This window comes from Drosophila nasuta, chromosome 2R, assembly GCF_023558535.2.
Source record: "Drosophila nasuta strain 15112-1781.00 chromosome 2R, ASM2355853v1, whole genome shotgun sequence".
Lineage (NCBI taxonomy): Eukaryota > Metazoa > Arthropoda > Insecta > Diptera > Drosophilidae > Drosophila > Drosophila nasuta.
The window spans coordinates 31,012,567-31,038,244 of NC_083456.1; the positions used below are offsets into that span (position 1 = coordinate 31,012,567).

General features: G+C 44.4%; 1 protein-coding gene across 1 annotated transcript; it reads right to left on the reverse strand.

The window, feature by feature from the left end:
• Positions 1-1,621: 1,621 nt before the first annotated feature.
• On the reverse strand, positions 1,622-25,525 carry LOC132787181 (histone-lysine N-methyltransferase trithorax). Its single transcript, XM_060794100.1, is given in 15 exon segments — positions 1,622-2,908; positions 3,453-3,628; positions 3,690-3,823; positions 3,893-6,603; positions 6,605-6,865; positions 6,867-7,478; positions 7,480-7,572; positions 7,574-8,495; positions 8,497-8,764; positions 8,767-12,828; positions 12,889-13,451; positions 13,791-14,458; positions 15,153-16,346; positions 17,474-18,067; positions 24,875-25,525. Coding segments are annotated over 13 exon segments (11,730 nt in total). The 5' UTR covers positions 16,239-16,346; positions 17,474-18,067; positions 24,875-25,525; the 3' UTR covers positions 1,622-2,734.
• Between the last annotated feature and the right edge of the window lie 153 nt (positions 25,526-25,678).

Sequence of the window (25,678 nt, forward strand, 5' to 3'; positions counted from 1 at the left end):
ATGTTTTATATGTAGTACTAAGTAATATACCAAATGTAGCTTTTGGTATTAATTTTGTATTTTTATGGTATATTAATTTTGTATGTTTTAGTTGCGTTGCCTACCGATCCGGTATATTTTGCACTCTTTAGTATATTTTAAATGTTGAATACCAAATGCAGCCTTTGGTATATTTAGCTCTCTATGGCATATTTTGAATGTAGTACTATATAGATATACCAAATGTAACCTTTGGTATATATTTTGTATGTTTTGTTGCGTTGCCTAACGATCCGGTATATTTTGCACTCTGTAGTATATTTTGAATGTTGAATACCAAATGTAGCCCTTGGTATATTTTGCACCCAATGGTATATTTTGAATATAGTACAATATCAATATACCAAATGTAGCTTTTGGTATATACATATTTAGCATTTATCTGCTCTATTAATTTTGTATGTTTTAGTTGCGTTGGCTAACGATCCGGTATATTTTGCACTCTGTAGTATATTTTGAATGTAGTACCATATCATCATACCAAATGTAGCTTTTGGTATATACATATTTTGCATTTATCTGCTCTATTAATTTTGTGTGTTTTAGTTGCGTTGGCTAACGATACGGTATATTTTGCACTCTGTAGTATATTTTGAATGTAGTATCATCATACCAAATGTTTCCTTTGGTATATTTTGCATTCAATGGTATATTTTGAATGTAGTACTATATCAATATACCAAATGTAACCTTGGCATATTTTCTCTTAGTATTTTTGCGGTATATTGATTTGGTATATTTTTAAATTGATACCGCACTATTTTACTCTTATTCAAAATGGATAGCGGGTATCTTAAAGTCCAGCACACTTGACTGTTGCTTTCTTACTTGATCCTCGATCGTTTCGATTCGTTTGAGAGCATAAAAATCATTTCTCCTTTACCAATTCATCCAGTAGTTTTCTCTCCCAAAACATCATCACAATATTTTTAAACCCGCCTTATAAAACAATAAAAAAGGATCGTATTTTGTTAAAATAATTTATTCTGTAGTTTATTAAACTTTTTTCTTTAGGGAATAAAAATATAAAATTCCTTGACGGTCGGGACAAAAAGTGCCCCCGTCTGAATGGCTGCCAAAAATGCTGTGGAACTCTTTGCCTGTACATTCGTATATGCGTTTGCTTAGCTTTTTGCTCTCTCTCTCTTTCTATTCTCTCTGATATATGATATTCCGAACCGAACAATGTAAATAAGTAAGAGTGTATAAAGTAATATATGGGTAGATACATGAATAGTTAGAATAGTTTACATAGATAATGGGTTCAGGCTGATATTGTTGTTGTTGTTGTTCTTGCTGTGAATACAAAACGAGCTTAAACAAACTAATAGAATACAAGGGGGAGCGTTTGGGGGGAGTGGGGGAGCTGCTTAATAAATAAGGATTACTTTTAAAAGCCGGCAATTGTTGGCTGACATTACGCAAATTACGAAACGAAACACAATTGTACACAATCTAAAAATCTAAATTGTAAGTGTAAATTTAAATAAAAATTACAAGTTAAAAATTTAGAACACAAGCTTAATGCGATTACAATTTACATGGACACTTTTCAAATGAATTAAATGTTAATCATTAATAATAATTAGAATAATAAATATGCATTTGCTTCATCGCTTTTCGCTTTTGTTGGTTTTGTTTTTTCTTTACAATAACAATAAAAAATGTTGGTGTTGTTGTCTGTTCACAAAATAATTTCAAATGGTGATGCTTAGTTGCGTGTTTTTGGTTTTTGTTTTTTATATTAATTAGATTAGGCCCAGTGAATATTAATTAATTAATCCGTTATTCGTTTAATTATGTTTTAACTTTAGTTCGTAATAGTTTAGTTGTGGATCAATTGCAACAAACATAAATACTCAATTTCAATTTGCAATGTTTTTTTGTTTTGTTTTTTGCGTGTGCATAATTCTCATAATTCTACCATAAAATAGTTTCATCTGCTTGTTTGTTGTTGTTGTATTGTTTGCTGTTTAGAGATTTGTTGCCACTTATATTGTTAATTAATTAATTACCTAATGCTTTTGTTTTATTGTGTGAAGCGTTTCCTAAGTATTTACAAACTAACACAAGCCCCTGTAAATAATCATTAAATTGTTTATCCATCCGCAATCAAATCGAATCTTGATTTCGAACCGTATCTAATAATGCTAATGCTATGTGGTTTATATATAACTCTATGTATATATATATATTGTTGATCTTGATCGTAATTAATGTTAATATAATATAGAATCTGTCAAGCCTTAACATACTGAATTTCATACAAAGATATACTGATATATGGTATATATATCTGGTATTATATCATAGATACATATTTCTCCGCTGAATACTGAAATCATCGAGTGTGTTTTGTGTTTTTGTGTGTTGATGTGTTGGTGTGCTTAACTATATGCAGTTAGGGGGTTATATCAATCGGGTAATATATATCTTGATATATATATTATATGTATGTGTGTGGTATATAATATCAACGTTTTAACTCTTACATTTACAACTTCTACTTAATTATTTGTATGCTCTATAATGAAAATGTATCACGATTGACCAAAACTTAGATCGAAATAACCGTTAACTACACATGTTCCGCTTTCACTTTTCCATTCTCTCGTTCTCTCTGTTTATCTTCGTCTCTCTTTTAGCTGCTTTCCAACAGCTGAGTATGCGTTTTATTACTGTTGTTTGTTTTAGTCTAGTTTAAGTACTTGCGACAGCGCTTTGAGCCGCATGAACAGGGAATCTTCTCGTCCTCGAAGGGGAACTTATAATCGTAGGTCAGTTCCTCACCCTGCACAATGCGGCGCAGCGCAAAGATTATGATGTGCTTGTGGCCTAATATGTCGACGACCTTTGAGTAGCAATTCGGCTGTAAAGGAGAAATACGTGATTAAATTACTGCTCAAGGGAGGGATTTAGAAGAGTTTAGAATTGTATGTTTATTCTTGTTTTTATACTCTCATAGGGTAGAAGGTTATTATAAATTTATGCCTGGAGGAATTGTGTGAAACAGTCCGAACGATGAAAATCTGGTATATTTTGTATATGAATATACAAAACTAGCATTAGGCGTGTTTCATTTTTTCGGTATAATATATCTATGGTATATTTCTAATAAGATAGTACATCAATATACCAAATACAGTATTCGATATATTTCAGTATTTTTAGTAAATTGTTTTGGTATATTTAAAAATTAATACCACACTGTTTTACTATAATTCGGAATGAGTAGCCGGTATCTCTTTCTGAGCTTTTTGGTTTTTAATATAAAAGTTTATACAAATACAAATATTTGTTATTAAAATTCGATTCTATGATATTTAGGTTCTTTTAAGTGAACAGACAGACTTCCAACTTGGACTCTTTCTTAGATACGTTCTTAGTAATATACACAATTGTCTTTTACTCACCTCACAGGAGTGATTGATGAAGCGTGCCGCATTGCCACGCATTGTGGCATCCACCACGAGGTTGTCGTCGATCTTGAACATGTAACAGCCTATGCCGCGACCATCGTAATAACGCTCTCGCTTGTCCGTCAGCGTTGAGCGTATGAGTTCTCCGGCGTATTCGATGACCATTTCACCTATTATGTAAAACACAATTTAATCTCAGTTTAAAACAGAAATAGAGCATCATTAGCTTACCTGCTTCAATGTCCTTGGTGCAGTAGAGACCGCGTCCATGGATGTGCGAACGGAAGACGCCAACGTAATCCTTGTAGGTCTCCTTCAGCGTTCGGTACTTCATGGCCATGGGCAGATTGCTGCCAGTGCCGCGTCTGCAAAAAAAAAAGATTCCCTTGGTTACTCAAATGTCCCACAAACATTGAACTTAATCCTTGACTTACCTTGGCACCAGCTCGTTGTCTGAAGGCTGCACAAACACCTGAATCGGCTGTTTGCGATGCCTCGATGCCAGCCAGCTGAACATATCGTACTCGGAGCGATTGCTGTAAGGTTCACAGCGAGCACACTCGTAGGCATTCTCTTGCAAATCCTCCTGATCCGAGCCATAATCCATCAGCGTCTGTCCATCTGCACCCGCAGCCAAAGCAGCTGCATTGCCACCAGCTCCATTGCCCAATTGTCCAACTCCGGCTGCTGTGGACACGTTGCCATTGCGCTTATGATACTTCGGCGTATACTTGGCACACTTCTCCACGCCCGGCAGCTGTTCGATGAGATACTTGAGTGCATTGGTCTTCAGGCCAATCATTTGCACGCCACTCATGTCGGCCAAAGGACCCTCGGGCAATGGAGTCAGGCCGTGAGCACGTCTCGCCACTTGCACCGCCTCGAAGACCTTCTCCCAGATCTCCGCTATCGAGCTGGACTTGTAGGTGAAGCCATCCTCGCTCTGAATCTCGTACAGCAAGTGAGGTCCACTGATCTTCTTGGGATCACGTATGGGCGGAGGTTGTTGAGGAGCTGCTGCTGTGGGCACCACATTTTCAGACACACTCTCAGTTTGTTGCTGCTGTTGTTGCTGAGTCACATCCAGCTTGGGTTTCTTCAGATCCTCCAGCTCAACGCCAGCCTGCAACTGTTTCAACTGCAATTCATGGGCTTCAGCCATTTCGTGGATGTAACTGGCAGCTGCTTCAACGGCGGCTGTTTCCTCGGCTGTGGCTGTGAATGCCTCATCATCTGTGGCTGCCACGTGGCCAGTTGTGGCAAGTACATCTTCGACCATTTGCTGATATCCAGCGCTTGCTTCGACTGTCGTCGCCGTTGCAATGGAGTCGGCGCAATCATCGTTCGTCAGATTGTCGAGTATCTTGCTAATCTTCTCCTTAACCGCGGGCTCTTCGCTGTCAGACATTTCGTGATCATTGCACGCTGATGTGGCCATCTTCAGACTGAAGTCATCGTCGTCTTCCTCATCTTCGTCGATCTCTTCAGGCACTTCGTTGCCATTCTTGAGACTCGCATAGTGATCCTCGGTGTCCATGGGTACGGCCTCCACATGGAAGCCATGCTTCTCCAGCAGCGAGCTCTCGTTGCTGGTCAACTGAAAACCATTCGCCGCCAGCTCCAGTTGTTGTTGTTGCTGTTGGCAGCTTGTGGCTTCCATGAGCATGAGATCGTTGGATTTGGGCTTCTCCAGCTGCAGCTGTGACTCGGATTCCTTCTCATAGATGGGCTCCGTGTAGATGTTGGCTTCGTGTTGTTGCTGTTGCACTTGCATGGTGATGGCATTCGCTTGAGTAATCAATGCATTGTTCTTCAGCTCCAGCTCGTAGTTGGGTGACTTTTGCTCCAGTTGGGCAAAGCATTTGACCACAGCCTTTTGACTTGAGGCGCTGACGGTGGCCAAAGGCTCCTCGATGGGTTTTGGTGGCGTTGGAGATTGAACCACAACATCGGTGTCGAGTGGCGCCGGCTCTTGACGCTGTTGCATCGGCAGCACTCGATTCGTGGGCCGACTGTTGATGGTGATGCTGCTTTGGGGCGCCACCGTTGTGGTGGCACTTGCCGCCAGTGGTTGCTGCTGCAGCGGATTGACGACATTCGTGGGCAGCGAGTTGCTCGCATAATGCTGCAATCGATTCGCATTCGCGTTGCCATTGAGCAACAGTTGCTGCTCCAGCGGTTGCTGCTGCTGGTTGGGTTGCTCCTGCAACAGTTGCACGGTGGCCTGTGTTTGTGGAGCGGGCGTCATGACAAACTGTGTCGTTGCCTGTGGCTCTGCGGTGTTCACAATGCTGATGATCGGCTGTTGGGCTGGCTGCAGTTGTGCTGTTGTCAGCTGCTGTTGTTGCTGGTGCTGCAGCTGCAGATGTTGCTGCTGTTGCTGTGGCTGCAGATGTTGCTGCTGCTGCTGTGGTTGCAGTTGAGCCGGCAACCGTTGCGGCAACATTGTTACCTTGGGCAGTTGACTAACCAAAGCTGCGGCTGCTTGTTGCTGTTGCAACTGTTGCTGCTGTTGCAATTGTTGTTGCTGCTGCTGCAATTGCTGTTGATGCTGCTGCAGTTGCTGTTGCTGCAAGTTCGCTGCTGTTGCAGGCAACTTTGGCGCTGGCTTCATCAACTTGGGCTTCACTTCCACTTTGTGTATCGGCCTTATTAAATTGGTCTTCTTCTGCAGCGGCTTCGAGGCAATGCTCGGAGGTGCACCGCAGTTGCTGCCCGTTTGTCCCGTTGTGGCCACCTTCTGCTTCATTTCGGCTGCCTGCTGCTGACGCTGGAATTGCGCCGCCAGCTTCAGTTGATTGGCATTGGACATTGCCTTCGACGGCGTCGCTTGCTGCTGCGGATGCGTTGTTGTGGTTGGCAGCACCTTGTTGATCACTTGCGATTGCTGTGGCTGTGGCTGCACCTTGCTCAGCACCGAAATAGGCGCCTTCTGTGCACTCACTTGCCTCTTCACTTGCGTCACAGGCGGAATCTTGGCAGTGACCACCAAAGGAGCTCCATAATCCGACATGGTTGCCTGGGCTGTGGATGTTGTGTTCGGTGTTGTTTGGAACTGGAAGCTGGCATTCTGCAGCAGTTGTGTGGTGGCATCCTCCGTGGCCTGCGTTTGACTCTGTTGCAACACGCTGGTGGCATTCAAAAAAGCTGCCTGCACTGCCATTGGCATCCACTGCATTGTTGAGCACCACATAACCAGCGGGCAGATCGACAATCGGTTCGATTTTGCTCGCCTGAAACACTTGAGTTGTTGTCGCCGAGAAGCTGGCATTCTGACTGAGCACACCTGGCATCGCAGTGGACACAAACTGTTGCGATGACATCACTGTGTTCTGCACAATGGTCTCGAGACCGTAGTACATCGGTTGTGTGGCAAGAATCACTTGAGGCGTGGCTGTGGCAAACTCCCAAGCCAGTTGCTCCTGCTCCTGTGGCTCCGCCCAAGATCAGCGGCTGCTGAGCGGCAGCATTCTGTGTGCCATCCGCTCCGGTTGTCAGCTGCAACGTCTGCGGCTGAATGAGAGTGCCAATGACTTGAGGCTGCGTTTGCAGTGGACCTGTTAGCATTTGCAGTCCCGAATTGGTTGGCGCCGTGGTCAACATCAAGTTGCCACTGGCATCCGTTTGCAGGAAAGTGGCGCCTGCTCCTGGGGCGGTGGTTGTCAGGAAAGTGGGCGTGGCCGTTGGCTGCTGTGGCTTAAAGTCGTTCGTTGTGGGTATCGAAATGTATTGCAGAGGTTGATTCTGACTGCCGTCGCCTGTGACAAACGAAATGATGTTCGGCGTCTGCGTTTGTGGCAACAACAGTTGCGGCGTCTGCGGCTGCGCGTTGCTCTGGAAGAGCAGCTGTGGCTGCAACAGATTCTGCCCCAGCAGCTGTGTGGCACCATTCGTTGCCACTGTGATCGGTTGTTGCTGCTGATGGTTCAACTGTGGCTGCTGTTGTTGTGGCTGCTGCTGCTGATGTGGCTGCAACTTTGCTTGAATCGGCTTCACTCCATGTCCGGATTTCAATTGTTTTTTGCTTAGCTGCCGCTGTGGCCTGTTGCGCTGCTTTGGTGGCCACTGTTTTCAGAGGTTTCCCAGTGCCACGCAGTGGCAATACAATCTTTTTTGTCGCTGTTGGTCGCCTGCAGCGTTTGATAGGTTGTTGCTTGGGGCACTGTTGGCGCCGTTGCCTGCAACAGCTGCGTGGTAGCGCCGTTGCTTTGAGGCAACTGAATGAACTGCTGCGTGCCATCGGGATTCGTGGAGAGCGCTATCAGCTGAGGTTGTGGTGTGGCACTCATTGTGGGCTGCGTCAGCGCGAAGCCACCGCCGAGATTGGCAGCCAAGCTCTGCAAAGAGTTGGCATACAACTGCAGCTCATCGTTGGCATTGCTCGTAGTCGGTGCTGTATTTGGCTGTGACAGGAAGAAGCCATTGCCCAGCGATTGAGGCTGCAACTGGAGTGGCTGCAATCCCTGAAGTCCCTGCACTCCAAATTGTCCCAATGTGGCCAGGTTTTGCACCTGAGGAAACGATGTCTGCAAATAGTTGAGACCTCCGGCATTGCTCAAAGTCGCAGCAGCCAACGCTTGTTTCTGCAGTTCGTTCAAGCTCTCGGCACTCAGCTGGGCAGCAGCTGCAGCACTTGAAGCGGTGTCCGATTCGGATTCACTGGTGGACATCGGCTCACAGCTGGGCAAATGCCGCTGGAACGAATCGTAGTTGCGATAAGTGCACTGACAACGTTCGCACTTCACTTGACCCGTAAACTGAGCAGTCGACAGATTGCCATCGCCGCCAATGATACGGAATTCGGTGATGGAATCGTCGACGCCATCCATTTGCATAATCTTTAGCTTGGCGGACGTTGTCTCCTCGCGTCCCTCGCTCTTCTCGAAGTAACGCTTTGCTGCGCTCCACGTGAAGCTCTTGCTGCGCATCGCAGTCGCTGCCGTTGCTCCATCCGTTGAGGTTTCGCTGCTGCGACGCGTGATTCCTGCCACGGTGGCCATTTCCTTCTTGCTGCGCTGATTCAGACTGAGCAGCACTCCCCTCGGCCAGGTTCTTAGAGAGCTTGCGACGCTTAAACGCTGCCACGCTGCTGCCATCGAGCTTGGCCCAGGAACGTGTCTGAGCTGTGGCTGTCTTCTTGAGCGCTGTTTTGGCCTGGCTGGAACTGCGAGCTGCTGATAACATGGCATCCTCGACTGGGTTGCTGGCTGGCCAGCCATTGCTTAGCTCCAGCTGCTTGCTTAGGCTATTCGAGTTGCGCGTATCCTCATCGCAGATGCTCACCGAACTGACGCCAGCGGCGCCCACTGCGATGGGATGGCTGTGGTGCCATCCTTGGACTGTTCGCTCATGGCAAAGAGTTCCGTCTTGTCACCGAGATCCTCGTACATGAAAATGTCCAGCATGGAGATGCCGTCGAGCAGTTCGTGTGGCAAATCCTCAAATATGGCATCCTTGATCTCGGGTGGCAACAGATCCGCATTCTGCTGCGGTTCCTCCTCCGTGTTCTCATCTTGCGGCACATACGAGTTGGGGAACTCGGCCCAGTCGTTGCCATCCAAGACATCGCTGCGTGCCAGGCTGCTGTGCCACCTCGCAATCTGCGCTAGACCCAATTGCACCAACGAACCATTCGCATTGCTGTGATCCACGGTGAAATTGCGACCCGCATCGAGTGTCAGCGTCGTGGAGTAACTGTTCTGGATCGTGGTGCGCACCGTGTACTCGACAATCTTCCAGGGTTCCTTAGAGGACCAGTAGAGGCGACTGCACAGGAAATTGATGGGCACAATTGCCTCAAAGGAGTCGGAGAAACGCGGCACAATCGAACCCAGTTGTCGAACCTCCAGCGAACCAATGTGGAACTGCACCTTCGCCGGTTCAATGAGCTTCTTCCGCTTGCGATCGAGTTCCACGTAAACCGGACGCGACACCTCAAAGTTCGACTCGTAGGTGACACTGGGAGAACCGTTCGATTTCAAGGCGTTCCGAGCATGTGCGGGACAATACATGGACTTGTCGGTGAGAAAGGCGCAATCGATGCTGCGCGCACAGGGATAATGATAATGCTCGCCACAGGCCTTGACGTTGCAGCCAACGGTGGCGCCTCGATTGCCACACACCGTGCACTTGATCATGCGTCCTCGCGACACTGCGCTATGCACATTCTGCAGCGATCCATCGATCTCCTCGAACACCTCAGCGGACCACATGGCACAATTGGTGTGCACCCAACAGTCGTGACCGCAGTAGAGCAAACGCGCTTCCTCGCCGGACAATCCTTCGCCACTCTTGCGGCAAAAGAGGCAGACGCGCGAATCGAGTCGCGTCTTCAGGCCACAAGCACCCAGATCATCCACCTCATCGAGGGGAATGTCGAGCACTCCAGAGCGAGGCGCCTGAGACGTTGTGTGATGCTCGGTGTAGGTCGAGGGAGAATCCTCAAGCTCCTCGTAGCCACACGACTCGAACATGTCTTCCTCCAAGGCGTCAGTGCAGGCTTTCGTCTCATTCTGGAACCAGGGAAACTGTTCGCTGAGCAGCTCCTTGTAGGCAATGTCCAGTTCATCGCAGTTGCTCTGCTGTATCACCTGACTCATGTCGTAGTTGAACTCGGCCAGCGACACATAAGCATTGCCCGCAATCTTTTGCTTGATGTCCACAAGGCTGAAGGATTGCGGTTGCGCCAGCGGTTGCAGACAGCTGCAGGGAACTGGCGTCGCAGGCTTCGGGTTGTGCACGTTGTGAGCATTGCTGTGTTGTTCCTTGAACTCGTAGACATCGTCGCTGTTCTGCGACTCGCCATCGCTTCCCAATCCGTTGTAGTTGAACTGCAGCGCCTTCGGTTGCAGTCTTCCCTGACTGTGCGTCTTCCCATGAGCATTGTTTGTGACCGATGCGGCGCATGTGCAGCGAAGTTTCTTGCGCGGACTGAGCTTGAGCAGAGCGCAGGCTTGACGGGATTTGCTGAGCAGTTTGAGCACACTGTAGAGACTCGATTTGAACTCCTCCATCACAGCTTGACGCCATTCCTCGGCCTTGTTGCGTGAGACTTCACATCGCCTAGCACACTTCTTGCAGATGAACTCAATGGACTCGGGGAGAGTGCTTAACAGATTGTATTGCTCATCACTGAGACCTTCGCACTTGGAGTGCACCCATTGATTGCAATCGCCGCATTCCATCATCTTCAGATCAAAGTCGTTGTCGTCATAGCACTTTTGGCAAATGGGGCAGAAGTTGCCCTTCTTGCGCAGCTTGAAGCAGGCGGTGCACATCGGCAGATTGCCCACAAACTTGGACACCTTTGTGGTGGCGCAGGATTTGCACTTGAGGCAATTCACACAGATCAGCGGACGATCGGCGCCGAGCAAACGTTTGCTGGTACCCAAGCAGGTGCTGTGATAGTTCCTCTGGCACTTTTGGCATTTCACTTTCGATCCCGACGACATGTTGCACGTGTAGCAGACCGTGCAACGCGGACACAGCCAGTTAAGGCGTTGCGTCAGTTGATTCAACGCCGTGTTCGTGGCCGCTGAGATGGCGCAGGCATTGCTCGACGTCTCGAGCAGACTGTTCATCAGCGTATCCTCAAAGGAGCTGTGCTTCAGATTATACTCGTCCTGCACACAATACTGATGATACGGCTCGCAGCAGCAGGCACAGAAGATGAGCGGATCGAGTCCCGTTGAGCCGCAGAGAAAACACAAAGCACGCTGTGCCACAGTCTCGGTGACAATCAGACCGAAACCCGTTTGACAGACCTCGGCGGGATCGTAATTCTCCCAGAAGTCGATCGAGATGAGCGTCTTGAGGCGACTCACTTCCTTGGCTAGAGCACGACGCGTCGGCTTGTCGTTTGTGCTGCTCGTGCTCGTGATATGTTCCAGGTTGCGTTGCTTCTTGTGGGCCACCAAACTGCTGCTTGACGATGTCACGGTGGCTGCTGCCGCATTCCGGGTTGTGACCTTACCCTTGGTCGATGTCGAGGACGAGGAGGAGGACGTAGAAGTGGAAGTGGAGTTGCTGGCCAGCTTCTTAGCCTCTGTTTGGATATGTGATTTGCTGGCCTTGGTCTCCGCTGGCTTTGCAACAGCTGTCTGCTCCTCTGGCGGCGTCTTGCATGTGGCACAATTGTCGTTCTCATCGATGATCATTTGCACAGGCACCGGTGACTTGGGTGTTGGCTTCTTGACCACCTCGGGTGTTGGTTCAACAGCTGCAGGTGCTGCGGGTGTCGCCTCTGAGGTGGCCAGTTCATCGTCCTCCTCATCGCCAAAGGTGGCCAAGGGTTGACCTAGTACAATCGATGCACTGCGGCAAACATGCTTCACCCTTGGTCCCTTCAGATCGATGCGCTGTCGCTTCAGGCTATCCGGAGCTGCTGCAGGCACGTCCACAGTCTCAGACTGACTTGGAGTTGAGCTGGTTGCGGACTGCGTTGCACTCGACGAGGAAGCAGCTGTTGTTGTTGCTTGTGGTTCCTCCTTTTGCGTTTCCTGCGCTGTCGTTGATGTCTCTGCTACCTTTTTGGTCACAGGACTAAGCGGCTTCTCGCTCTCCATTTCTCTCGCCTTCTCTTTCTCCCGCTCCCGTTCCCGCTCGCGTTCCTTCTCCTTATCGAGCTTCTCCTGCTTCGCCTGCTTGCGTGTAACCTTCGCGGGAACAGCTGCTTCACTGGTACTTGTGCTGGTGCTGGCAACGGGACTGAGTCCAAGCGGTTCCTTGGCCGGCTTCTGATCACCGCTGGCCACGTTCCCGATCTTCAGGAACAACGGTTTTTCGAGTATAGCCGGACGCAGCAGCGGAGTGCTGCCAAAGGTGACATTGTTCTCCGCCAACGGATTCGATTTGATGGAGTTCACTGTCGTCTCCGCGGTGGTCTTCCATTTGATCGTTGTGCTCGATGTGGCGCCCACTGAGGATGTGGAACTCGCAGGTGCTGCAAAGCGTAGACTTGCTGTAGGCGAGAGCAGCTCGAGGGATTTGTCATCCTTAGACGTTGTCTCCTCTCGCATGCTGACTGGCAGCATGGCACTCATGCGACTTCTGTGACCCGTGGGCAGCTGGAAGGCAGCGAGACACTTGCGCAACCAACACGCTGTGCAGCGTGCCTTGAAAAGCTTCTTGAAGAGATTGGAACTCCCAGCTGAAGCTGCGGAGAAGTTCTTCGAGTGAATGTTGCAACCGCCGCCATCCTTGCACCTCAGCAACTGGCTGGGCATCCCAGGTGTGTAGAGCTTGCAGATCTTGGTCATACGCGAGATGAACTTGCAGCAATACTCGCAGGCAATCACACCATATTTACGCTCCAGCGGGGCATCCTTGTTGTTCACCGGAGTCGTGCACACGGCACAAGTCATTGGGGCAACTGCAAAACAGAATGAAGTTAATGAAAATCCTTTTAGGGAAATCCTTTCAATGAACTCACCTGAATTGGCACTGTTGTGTGAGCCAAAGGATATTGTGTTTGCTGTTGAAATGGCACTTGAGGATGTGGTGGACAGCAGCAATCCCGACTTGGCAGCTGCCCCAGCAAACAGTCCGCCTTTGTCCTGGAACTGCAAACGCGGCTGTCGCAGCACAAAACTATTGTTCAGCTTCATACCCGCAAAGCTGGAAAACGTCGTCGTCGTCGTCGTTTCCTTGCCCAGCTTTGATGTGGATGCCGCTGTATCGGCTGCAAAGTCACCGAGGCCAAAATAGTTCTTGGGCTTCGTCTTGGCACTTGACACAGTTTCCGGTATGTTCTTCTTGCTGGTGCTGCTAATGCCCCCAGAGTCGAGGAGTCGCTTGTTCGGTTTGATGATGCGGGAGGAGCGTGTGCTACGCTTGGGGAGCACAAAATGCTTGTCCATCACCAATTGCCGATCATCGTTGTCCCTGTCATCGATGCTGGGGCCAGTCTCTGTGCTCTTCTCGGAAACAGCTTCCTCATTGTCATCCAAATCATCGTCATCATCGTCCTCATCCATGTCATCGCTGCTAGCGGAGCTGTTTAATATTAGAAATTAGTATTAGCACAATTTGATCAATTAATTGAAGAGCTGACAGTCTCGAGAGTATGCAGAAAACTATTCAAATTTAGCTATTAATTATTTTGATTATTTTTTAATTGCTCACAATTATGTTTCATAACGAGTTTCTATCTGATTTTCCGCTGCCCTTAAAATATAATTACTTCATTGACTTTCCAATTAAATGCCCAATTAATTTCTATAATTGTTAATTGGGACGAGATAAGCTAGGCTTTCAACAACTTTGCTGCATACTTCACGGCTGTCGCTGTCGCTGAATGAAAATTGTAATTGAATCAGCAGTAGACTAACTTACCCATCATCATCGTTGTCCTCGTTGGCTTTGCGAAATGTGACACCACCAGAGACGGCATCTTCATCCTCCAATGGGGCGCCAAAAGCGCGCGACAAACCCGAGTTGAAGAGGTTCGACGAGGAGGAGGATGAGGATGAGGAAGAGTTTGATGCTGGATCGTTTGTGGCACTGTTCCTGCTGTGTGGCACCGAGCGAAACTTGAGCGAATTGAGCTTATCGATGTTGGAGTTCTTGTTGAGTATCTTGGATAGAATCGAGGGACGCACAATGAACTCGCTGCCGCGGCAATAAGCCAGCGGACGATTCAGGCTGTCCTTCTTCATGATGGAGACGAGGGGCACACGGTTGTCGGGATTGTAGAAACGCTTCACCACCGACTTGTCATCGCTCGTCTCGAGTATGTTCTTGAAGGTGACCGTTTTCTTTTGCTTCTGTGTCGATGTTGAAGACGTCGCAGCTCCTCCTGCTGTTGTTGTTGCTGCTGATGAAGTTGATGACGCAGTTGCCGCATTGGACGCTGATGGCGCCCCTGCGGCACTTGTGGAAGCCCCAGTGCCATTTGAAGTGCATTCGCTCGATTTGTTGTTAACGCTGTTGTTGCTGCTGGTGTTTGTGGTGAGGGCTTCCGTTGCCGCCTCATTGGTCATTTGTTCGTTGGAAGCCATCAACTGCGAAAAAGTAAACGACAAGTTAGTCTCCCTCTCTCTCTCTCTGCTCCCACCAGGTAATCAATAATTCATGCAACTAAACTACATGCATGCTCGTAAAAACTAAAGCAACCAACCACCACAAGCTAAGAAGCATGCAACAAGAGTAAAAACAAAAGCAGGGCCACAACAGAAGGGATAGCAAGAAGTGCAGGAGCAAGTGCAAGTTTTGGGGGAAAACAAGTTATGTGCAGCCAGGTACAGGCTAACCTGGCAAGGTAAGCCAGCCAGCCAGCCAGTCATCCAAGGCAGGGGCCAAGCGCGAAAACGTCATAAGAGCCAATTAAGCAGGTAAGCAAGACAGTCAAGCAGAGATGGGGGGAAGTTATATGTAGGAGGGGGGGAGAGCTTAAAGGAAGGTGCAAGTGTAAGTAAGTGCAACTCTGGGGCGCATAATTTAGTGTGTTGTATTTACATTTGCCTCAAAAGCAAATAACACGCGAGACACTCAAAATCACTGAGGAAAATCGGCTTAAACTTATCGTATCGTGTGTATATATAATAAATGTGTTTTGTATATACATATATATATATATAGTTTACATATAATTGTGTGTATTTGTCTGTAAGCACATGTGTGTATATTTATAAAAAGCGTTTCGCGAACCAGCAAAGCAAAAAAAAATAAAGTGAAGCAAGAAAACAATCAACTTACCATTGCAACGTCTTCGTCGCCCTTTGCTGCAACAGCAGCAGCAACCGTTGCTGCGGCTGCATCGACCACTTTTGCTTCAACTGTGGCAAAGGGGTTTGCAGCTGCACCTCCCCCGCCCCCTCCTGCTGCACTCGCAGCCGTCACTATTGGCGACGACGACGACGACGACGCAGGCGTCCCAATCCCATTCCCTGTTTGAATCGCAGTCGCTGTTGTTGGTGTTGCTGCTTCAGTTGTTGTTGTTGTTGTTGTTGACGTAGGAGAAGTTGATGATGAAGGGCAATTAAGTTGCAATTGTTGTTGTTGCTGTTGCTGCTGCTTGAGTTTCGACGTTGAGGGCAACATCACCTCAGCTCTGGCCAGATTCAAGTTTTTGAATTTTTTATTGCCTCCTTTGCGTGCACGTTGCAACGAGGCAAAGGCGGCAACTGCTGCCGCCGTCGACGACGACGACGTTGATGTTGCTGCTGCTGGCTTCTTGTCATTGCTGCTGTCATCGTCGTCATCGTTGTTTGTGTCCTCGGCGACATCAACAGCAGAAGTAGAAGTTGAAGTTGAGGCTGAAGCAGACGCAGCATGTCCCGCGGCATTCACTTCGATATTGTGGCTTGTGTTGTTGCCTTGATTTTTGCATTCCTTGACCTCTGTGCCACCCCCTGCCGCTGTACTCCTGCTGTGTTGATGGCTGCTGCTGCTGCCTTTGTCATTGCTGCCACCGTTTACACTGCCACCATTTGTTGTGCTGCCATTGCCGGTGTTGCTGCTGTTGTTAGAATCGCCCACATTGCTGCTGCTGGCGGCTGTTGCACTATTGTTGCCACTTGTGGCAAGTGTACCGCCAGTTGGCGCATTATCATCATCATCGTTATCACAATTGTTGCTCTTCTCCCGCGTTGAACCAGAGCCAGCGCTCTGTTCACTTTGCTGCTGCTGCTGTTGTTGTTGCTGTTGTTGCTCTGTTGCAGCGGCTGCTGTGGCTGCCGTTGCACCGCCGCCCACCGCAGAATCATCCTCAAGTTGCAGCACACTTATCCGCTTGCGATTAATCGACTTGGATGGTTTCCCGGGGAACTTGGAGCGGCCCATAATAAACACGCACTTGCTGCCACACTTTTTATTCGCATTTGCATTTGCAATTCGTTGCGTTTGCCACTAAGTTTCCTTGCTTGCTGTTTGATGTTGCTGCTGCTACTGCTGCTGCAGAAAATCAAAAAAATTAAACACCACTTTTTTTGTACTTGTATAAATAACAACAATGTTCACGTGAGGCCAAAAAAGACCGGTATTATAGCCAGCGACAACGACAACAACACACGACGTTTGGAATGCGTCAATTTTCCCCCTTTTGCTTACTCTCTCACAACTCGTTGTAGTTGTTGTTGTTGTTACTCTGGTAACTGATTCCACTCGACTCCCCACTCAATAGCACACACATACACACACTCACACACTGAGTACACGACAAAAGCCGATGCGACGCCACTCGTTTCGTTTCGTTGTGTTTGCGATTCGGTTCGCTGTTCGTGTGCAGTTTCGTTTCGTTTCGCTTCGCGTTGTTCATTCCTCGGGTTTTTCGTTTAGCTCGTTTTCGCGCGCGTTCCTCGCTCCTTGCTTTGCGAATTACAACTACTAAGCCCGAATGTGACGTCGGAACGCGGCAGCCGCCTTTACCTTTTGCAATTGCTCTAGCGCTCTCTCGCGCCACTCTCTCTCTCCCCGCTCTCTCACACATTCATACGCGCGCTCTCTCTGTGTGTGGAATTGCGCTCTCTCGAGCTCCTGACACTCGAAAGGTGCAATTGCAGCTGCCTTTGTCTGGTCGTTGTTATTGGTTCAGTTCTAGTGCTGCCGCTGCTGCTTCACAGCTCCTGCTGCCATGTCTTGCGTGACCACCATCACACACCACCACCACCTTTTTTTTCACGCTGCCTACCACTAAATATATATAGTTAAAAGTACAACAACAACACAAAAAAGGAGAAATAAATGTAAAAACGTCACAACTGACGCTATGTCGCTGCCTCTGCTCCTTAGCACGCGCTCGTTTTTGTCTTTGCACTGCATATACATGTATGCAGACTCCTTGTGTGTGCTCTCTCTTCTTTCGCCTCTCTCATTCACTCACTCACATTCACACTATCTCGCTCTGGCCGCTGTTACGCTCCCGTCAACGTTTCATCGACGTTTTAAGTGGTTTTTCTACTTCAGACTTGAACTTTTTCTACTTCGGAGGATTTTCTTGTTATTTTTTTTTCACTCCTGCTCTCGGTGTTGTTGTTGTTGTTGTTGTAGTTGACGCTGCTAGAAATTAAAATTCTTACGTTTTTGTTGTAGTTGTTGTTGTTGGTGCTGTTATGGCCCACACTACCCTTGGCATGTAGCTAAGTGGTGGGTTTTCCTTTATGACTCTGCCCAGTTTACGACAGCAGCGTTTGTATTTTGTGTGTGTTTCGTCGGTTTTTGTTTTTGCGTTTTTGCGTTTGTTGTTGTTTTTTTTTTATGGCAAGTCGAGAATGAAAATTCTTCTTTTTGCGCGTTTAGTTTTTCTGCGTTTTGAGTTTTTGCTCGTCGTATTTACAATTTTCCACATTGCTGTACTTTCGCGGCACGTTGCTCAACTATGGTTGTTGTTGTAGTGGCACTGTTTGCTGCTGTTGTTGTAGTTGTTGTTGTGGCTGCCTCATCAACAGCAACATCATTTGTATGTTCATCATTATCATCGTTATCATTATTACGATGATGATGTGCCGCATCAACTACATCATCATCATCATCATCATTAAATACTATTCGTACACACACACACTCACAACAACAATTTCCTAGCACACTTTTTGCGCATCGGCTTTTAACAGTAGTCTTGTTGTTGTTGTTGTTGTTGTGGCGAATTTTGTCTTGGCTTGATTTTCTTGAATCTGGAAAAATGATTGAAAAAGGGGAGCAGCGAGCGGTGGGAGGAAGAGGAAGAACGGTTGAGGAGGATAAGGGGGAAAACAAAGTAGAAATTTATTAGTTCGCTTCGTCGCAGTTGGCAAACAAGTTGAGTGTGTGTGTCTTTCTATGTGTGTGTGTGATGAGTGGGTGTGAATATGTGCATGTGCATGAGTATGAGTACGAGTAAGTATTTGTATTTGTGTGTTTGTGTATTTTGTGGCAACAGGAGCTGCATGTGACGCTGGTTAACCATGTTTGTGAAATACTTAATGGCTGATGGCATGAGTATGAGAATGAGACTGAGAATGAGGTGAAAAACGTTTCGTTCTGCCCACCCCACAACACACACAACTCCTCCCCCTCTCTCTCTCTCTCTTTCTTTGTGTGTCTCTCTAACTCGTTCACATTTCCCCCACTTTTGAGCGGTGACTTGCTATGGCTTTTTCCTTTTGTTTTGAGTTTAGTTCAGTGTTTGCTGCATGCATGACTCAGTTTCGTGCATAGGTGATTGTTTTTCAGACCTGTTCACTTTTGAGGAAAGGTCTAGTAAGTCCCTGAGGCAATAGAAGACATCCTCGATTATTTATAGAATATAATATGTACTAAATAAACATCAACAGACAATTTGTCTATTTTGTATCTATATTTCATATCAGAAGATATAAGAGATAGAGTCACCATATAATATTTTATTTAAATAGTTTAACACATCCTTTTAATGACGAAACCAATTAAATGAGCAATTTATATTACAAAAGTGGACAGGTCTAAAAAACAATCACATTTTTAGACCTGTTCACTTTTGAAGAAAGATCTATTAAGTCTGTCAGGCAAAAGTAGACATACTCGATCTCATAAAGTATATAATATATTCTAAATCTATTTTGTATATACTTTCATATCAGCCACTAAGCTATATATTTTATTTAAAAGGTTTAATATATAATTTTAATGACGAAACCAAGGTAATGGGGAATTTAATTTAATATGTGATTGTTTTTAGACCTGTTCATTTTTTAAGAAAGGTCTATTATGTCAGCCAGGCAAAAGAAGATATCCTCGTTGCCACAAAGTATATAATTTAAACTACTTGCCTATCAGCACTCAAGATAATCTATCTATTTTATATCTAACTTTCATATTAGCAACTTTAAGAGACAGATACCTAATATTTTATGGTATTCTCCACACTTTTGTTTCAGGTCTTAAGTATATCTTTTCAATGACGTATCAAAGTTAATAAGAAATTTATGTTAATGCATTGCATTAAAAGTAAACGAACGGTTAACTATGATTAAATCAAGATTGTGAATTAGGTTTTATCATAACTTTCATATTTATTGTTGTAAAATTTACTTTGTAAATGAAATGTGAAAAGATCTTTAAATATGACTATATCACAATTATGAATTAGGTTCTATTTTAAGTCTCATACTTTAAAATCGTAAAATTTAAATGAAATCTGAACAGGTCTCTAACAGTCATAAGTTTAAATATGACTATTTCAAGATTATAAATTGGGTTTAACCTCAACTTTCATACTTTAAAATTGTAAAATTAGCATTGTAAATGAAATATTAAAAGGTCTCTTGCAGTCAACCTGACTATATCGAGATTATGAATTAGGTTTTATATCAACTTTCATACTTTAAGATTTTAACATTTACTCTGTAAATATGAACAAATCTCTTGCAGTTTAAATATCTTTTTTACTTTAAGATTGTAACTAACTTTCTAAACTAAATATGAACAGGTCTCTAGGAGTCAACAGTTTAATATATGACTATAATATGACTATATCACAATTATGAATTAGGTTTTATCTAATTTTGTATACTTTATTGAAATTTATGCATTGTCAATAAAAGGTGAACAGGTCTCTTGCAATCAACAGTTTAAATATGACAATAGATTAAGATTATTATCTTAACTTTCATACTTTTATCCTAACTTTGATACTTTACGATTGTAAAATTTACTTTGTATATAAAACGTGAACAGGTCTCTTGCAGTCAATACTCGACTGTCGCTTTCTTGTTACCTATTTTTTTTTTTTGAGAGAGGTGTTCGTATTTGCCTAGGGGCACACGACCCGACACAATCAGTTGCCAGTTACAAGTTACTAGTTACAAGTCGCCAACTACAACAACAACAACTACTATATGCTATTTGCTAGTCTCTGGTCAGTCGGTTGGCGGCTAGTTTAGTTTGTTAGTTAGTTATGCAGCTAGTCAATCATGTCAACTGTACTGCACCAAAGTGTTTGTTGTTGTTGTTATTGTTGTGGTTGATTTTTTCTGTTGCTGCTTTTACTAGTTGCTAGTTTTCTAGTTAGTTGGCCCAGACAATAATCATGAGAGAGCGTTGGAATTGTGTTAACGTTTTACATTTTGTAATTGCATTTGCGGCTCAAAGCGTCGCTTAACCGTTGCCTTTTATGTTTTGCGACCGCAAATGCTGAATCTGAATGAATGAATGAATGACGTCAATGACGCTGCGATTGAGTGTGATTGATGAATGATAATTTGATGGAAATGCACACGATTTGATGATGTCCGATTAACACTTCATTATGAATTAACACTTCATTTATGAATTTATACATTTTATTTTAGCTTACACATAATTTGAATTTAACAATTTTGAAATATTACAAAAATTTGTTTTTTTATTTTTCCAAATTTAAGATTATAAAAATTTGAATTTAACAATTTTGAAATTTTACAAAATTCGTTTATTAATTTTTCCAAATTTACGATTCTAAAAATTTGAATTTCGAAATTTTACAAAATTCGTTTCTTTATTTTTCCAAATTTACGATTCTAAAAATTTGAATTTAACAATTTTGAAATTTTACAAATTTTGTTTATATATTTTTCCAAATGTTTACTATTCTAAAAATTTTGTGATATCGCGATTACAATGTTTAATTTGAGCTTAAAGTAATGTTTCAAATTTAGTGAAGCTATTGATATGAAAAGTGATTGATAGTTAAATGATAATTATGATGTTCAATTGTGTAATGATACGGTATTTGATAGAGCTTATAATTATGTTTTCAATCTATAGCTTAGTTCTACAAATAAATTGTGTATTGAGGGGATGAAAGATGAATTGCTTGGGTTCGATGATTGAAAGGTGATGATGATTAATGAGTTGAGACTTCAAATTGGGGTTCAAAACTTGGAATAGTTATTAGCGTCGTAATGTGGCTAATGTGGAAAACTGTTCAGCGTGTGGAGACAGATGGCAGATGACATAACAAAACTAAAGGTTAATTCGCTCAAGCTCAAAACAATTGTCAACAATTTAATACTCAACTTGCCTCGTTTCGGTGCGGCGCACAAACTACGCTTTTAAATTGCAAATTGAACACAGAGAGTGACACATAAAACTAGTATTAATAACAGCGTTGTGTGTCCCTGTATATGAGTGTGTGTGTATGCGCTGACATCAATTAAGTAAATCGCTATAATTATAAACAACACAGACAGAGAAAGAGAGACAAGCGCAAGCTTATGTAGCTGCCACATGGAATATTATTGAACTAATCAATAAAATCTCGCTAAAGATGACAAAATGCGAGAGCTGAGAAATGTGTGCACAAAGCAGAGAGGCGAGAAGAGACACACAAGAGACATCAAATACTAAAAATAAAGCAATTGATGTGAATAATTTGAATGCTACAAATAAATAAGAGTCACGCGAGGTGCGTAGAAGGGGTAAAAAAACGTTTGCGGGGGTGGAAAGGAGGGGGGTTCGCTTGAGCCGGAGATGGAGGTGACTGACAACACACACACACACAGACACATAGATACTTATACGCACATACTTGAGCGGTCGAACGAACTGTGTGCGAATCAAAAACGAGTCAATGCAAAGCCGAATACCGAACCGAGCACGAAGCCGAGGAGGAATCGTGTAAAAACGACAACAACGGCGAGGCGCGAGGCCGCACACACACCTTTAATTTAATTGCCATCAATTATGGTAAAAAGATTAAGAAATCAAAACAAGCGCAAAACGTACAAAAACATGAATAAGGCGAATGAGAAGCAAAACGAAACGAAACGCATACAAACATAGATACAGAGTACATACGCACACACACATCTACAGGCAAGCGCACACAGACGGGCGACGTGTTCAGACAGGTAGGCAACGAGACAAAGACAGAGACGGAGACACAACTTGCAAATTGCGAGTAATTGAGCAGATTAAAGTCAAGCAGCGACAGTGTCAGAGGGAGCAGACAAGACACACACTCGCATACTCACAAAGACAGGCTGGCAGACAGACAGCGAGGCAGAGCAGAGTGTGGTGACGTGAAGTGGGGTGAGTATGCTACAGTGGGGTGAGGCAGGTAATGACGATGCCAAGATGTCGATTGAAAGCCGAATCAACTGACGAACGAACGATTAAAGACGTGAGCATAACAATCACAACGACAACAACAACACTACTAAATACGACAGCTACATATAAACACGATTGACAAGTTGACCAGCAACTAAATACACATGCAAAAGCACACACACACACATACACATATAGGCAGGCAGCCACACATGCATAGATAAGTATGGAAATTTGCATGAAATTATGCAAAAAATTCCCAAAAATACATGTGCACACCGAAATGAGAGCAAATGAGAACGGGAGAGCGGCGAACGAACCAAACGAATCGAATCGAACGAGAGAGCGCCACAACACGAGCAAATGGAGCCGAACAAGAGAAAGCCGAAAACGGAGGCCAAGCGAGGCAGCAGCTGAAGAATTTGAATTAAACAGCGAAAAGACAACAAGCAACAAATGTGTCTCCCCCTCCCACCACCTTACACAGTATGTGAGAGCACCCAAAAGAGAGAGATAGAGATTGAGAGCGGCTAATGAGTTGGGGGGCCAACTGTTCAATATAAGAGAGCGCATTAGCGTGGGTGTGTGTGTGTGTGTAAGTGAGAGAATGAGCGAGCGAAGGTGAATGAGGTGCCCAAAAGACGTTCAAATCAAAACACACGCAACAAAGGTAAAAGAAAATGTGCGCGCCAATATGTGGGAGCAGAGCGGTATTATAATGAGTGTATGTGTGTGTGTGTTTGTGAGAGTGTGAATGAGCAACGAAAAGCTGAGCGTGAAACGCAGTTTGAAGCCCAATTGCCACGAACACGAAAGTAGCAACAACAAACAACAGCAAGAGTAGCTGTTGCTCTGCTTGTTCTTCTTATTTGTTTGATTTGCTTAAGATTTGTTATTGTTGTTGTTGTTTGCTTGTTGGCGGCAGTTGTCGAAGATTATTGTTGTTGTTGTTGTTAATGGTTGTGGTGGTGGGTTCGTTCGTTCGTTCTTCAGCTGGGACGCAGCTGTCACTCGACTAAATTCAACGTATGCATTAGCCATGTAAACTGATAATTCGCTTTGCCGCCCCTTCATACACCAAAAATAACAATGAACGCAAATTCCTTTTCTTCTTCTTCTCTTTTTTTTTGGCACAATTTGCGAGGTGTGTGCCATAAATTATGGCCGAGAAACAATTGCGTCTGTGCAGCGAAGCGTCAAAACAGACGGCAATATTTAAGGCGTATGCAAAAAATTTGTGAGTGTGTGTGAGTAAGTTTTTACATTTGCTTATGAGCAATTACTCGCAAATTTGGCGCGTAGTTTCTCACGCTCATCGACACACTTTAGATTTGATCGACAAAAATGCCAAAAGCAAAGATGGCGTCAAGAGCGCCAGAGAGTGAGAGGGAGACACACACACATTGGTAGATATGCATATTCAAACAGACAAATGTAGCTAATACACAAATGTACAAATATTTCGTAATTATTCATCAAAATTATCAACGCAGCAGCCAAAGCTAACAACGCGGCCGGCCACGGCAATAACAACAACAACAACAACAGCAGCTGCAGAGAGAGCAATAACAACAACAGCAATAACAATAATAATCACAATAACAACGACGACGACAAAACGTTGCGCTGTCGTAAGCACAGCAATTCAACTCGGGCCAATCGATTTAGCTGCTTGGCAGTTTTTCATTTTATTGTCGACACACACACACACACACAGTTGTACACCTACATATACATACAGACAGACAGTCGTATGTACATAATTTATTAAAAGTTTAAAAAAGCAACGCAAATGATCAGCGCAATTTTAGTTATAAATACAAGCACTTGGGTGGGTGCGTGTGTGTGAGCAGGCCAGCACTAGTTAATAGAGTAGAAGAGAGCGAACGTATTTGATTTGAAGTGAGTCGCGCGAGACAGCAACAACAACAACAACAACAACAACAACAGCAGCAACAATAACAACGACGACAGAAACAAAAACAATTAACTGTAGATACTCAATACACACATTAAATGTTATTTATTGATGCTGTGTGTGTGTGTTGATGTTGTTGTTGATTTTTCCCACTTTGCTTTCTATAGTATTGAATTATATGTGTATGTGCTAGTGTGTGTGTGTGTGTTTGCACACTGGGGCAACAACTAATCAATGCACTACTGCAACAACTACACAAAACTACCTTTTTTTTGCAAAACAATACAAATAAATGAAGTGTTAGTTTTAGTGTGTCAAAAATGCAATTTGTTTTGTTAGTTGTTAAAATGAACGATGCGAAATATGTTTGTATGTATGTTTTATGTGATGGTGAATCGACTGACTCATCTGCCAAAAAATAATATAAAAATTCAGCCGATTGAGTCGTCGACGCCTTGTTTATTGAATTGAATTGTTTGTGTGTGTAGGTACCTACATTATTTATTTTAATTACCTTTTTCGATGACTATTTGCAATACGTAGTATATCCAACTTGTTGGGGGCCGAACAGGTGAAGGGACGTTGACAATTTCATGTGTTTAACATATTTTGGCAACAATTACAACACACGCAAGACACGAAAACACGATTTGTTCAATATGTATATTCGGTATTTTTCGTTTTTATTTTCGTTCACTTATTTGTTGGTTTTTGCTTTGCTCTCGCATTCGCCTGCTTGGCGCGCGCTTGTTGTGCTCTCTTTCTCTCACTCTCGCTCACCGAAAGAAGACAACATACAAAACAACATACACACACGCACACAATCACGCTCACAAATGACACTCGCTCTCTCGCTCTTGTACACTCTCGCGCCCGCGCGTTATATATATATCGACATACGTATGTGTATGTGTGAGTGCGGAGAGTATGTCTGTATGTATTTTACGACGATGAAAAAAAGCCCGAGTCTTCAGAAATCAGGTTTGCAGCATTTCATTTTACATTTTTAGGTATTTAGCCGTGCAAATTTCATATCTCAGCACTGCACAGATCACTTATTAACACTTTGCACAATAATTTATCAATTATTTACGACATTTTTCCCGTTTTTTCACGAAATTTCTTGAGCAGCTTCGCAACGCTCGCTGTCGCAAGATGTTATCGCTTATCGATAATAACAACTCGACCCTGGCACATTCCCCTTATATCGATAGTATCGTGAGTTCGATATGTTTATGAAGAAAATTTAGTTGATTTTGGTAAAACATGAGTGAAGAAGATAGCAATTATAATATATATTTGTGTTTAATTTGATTTG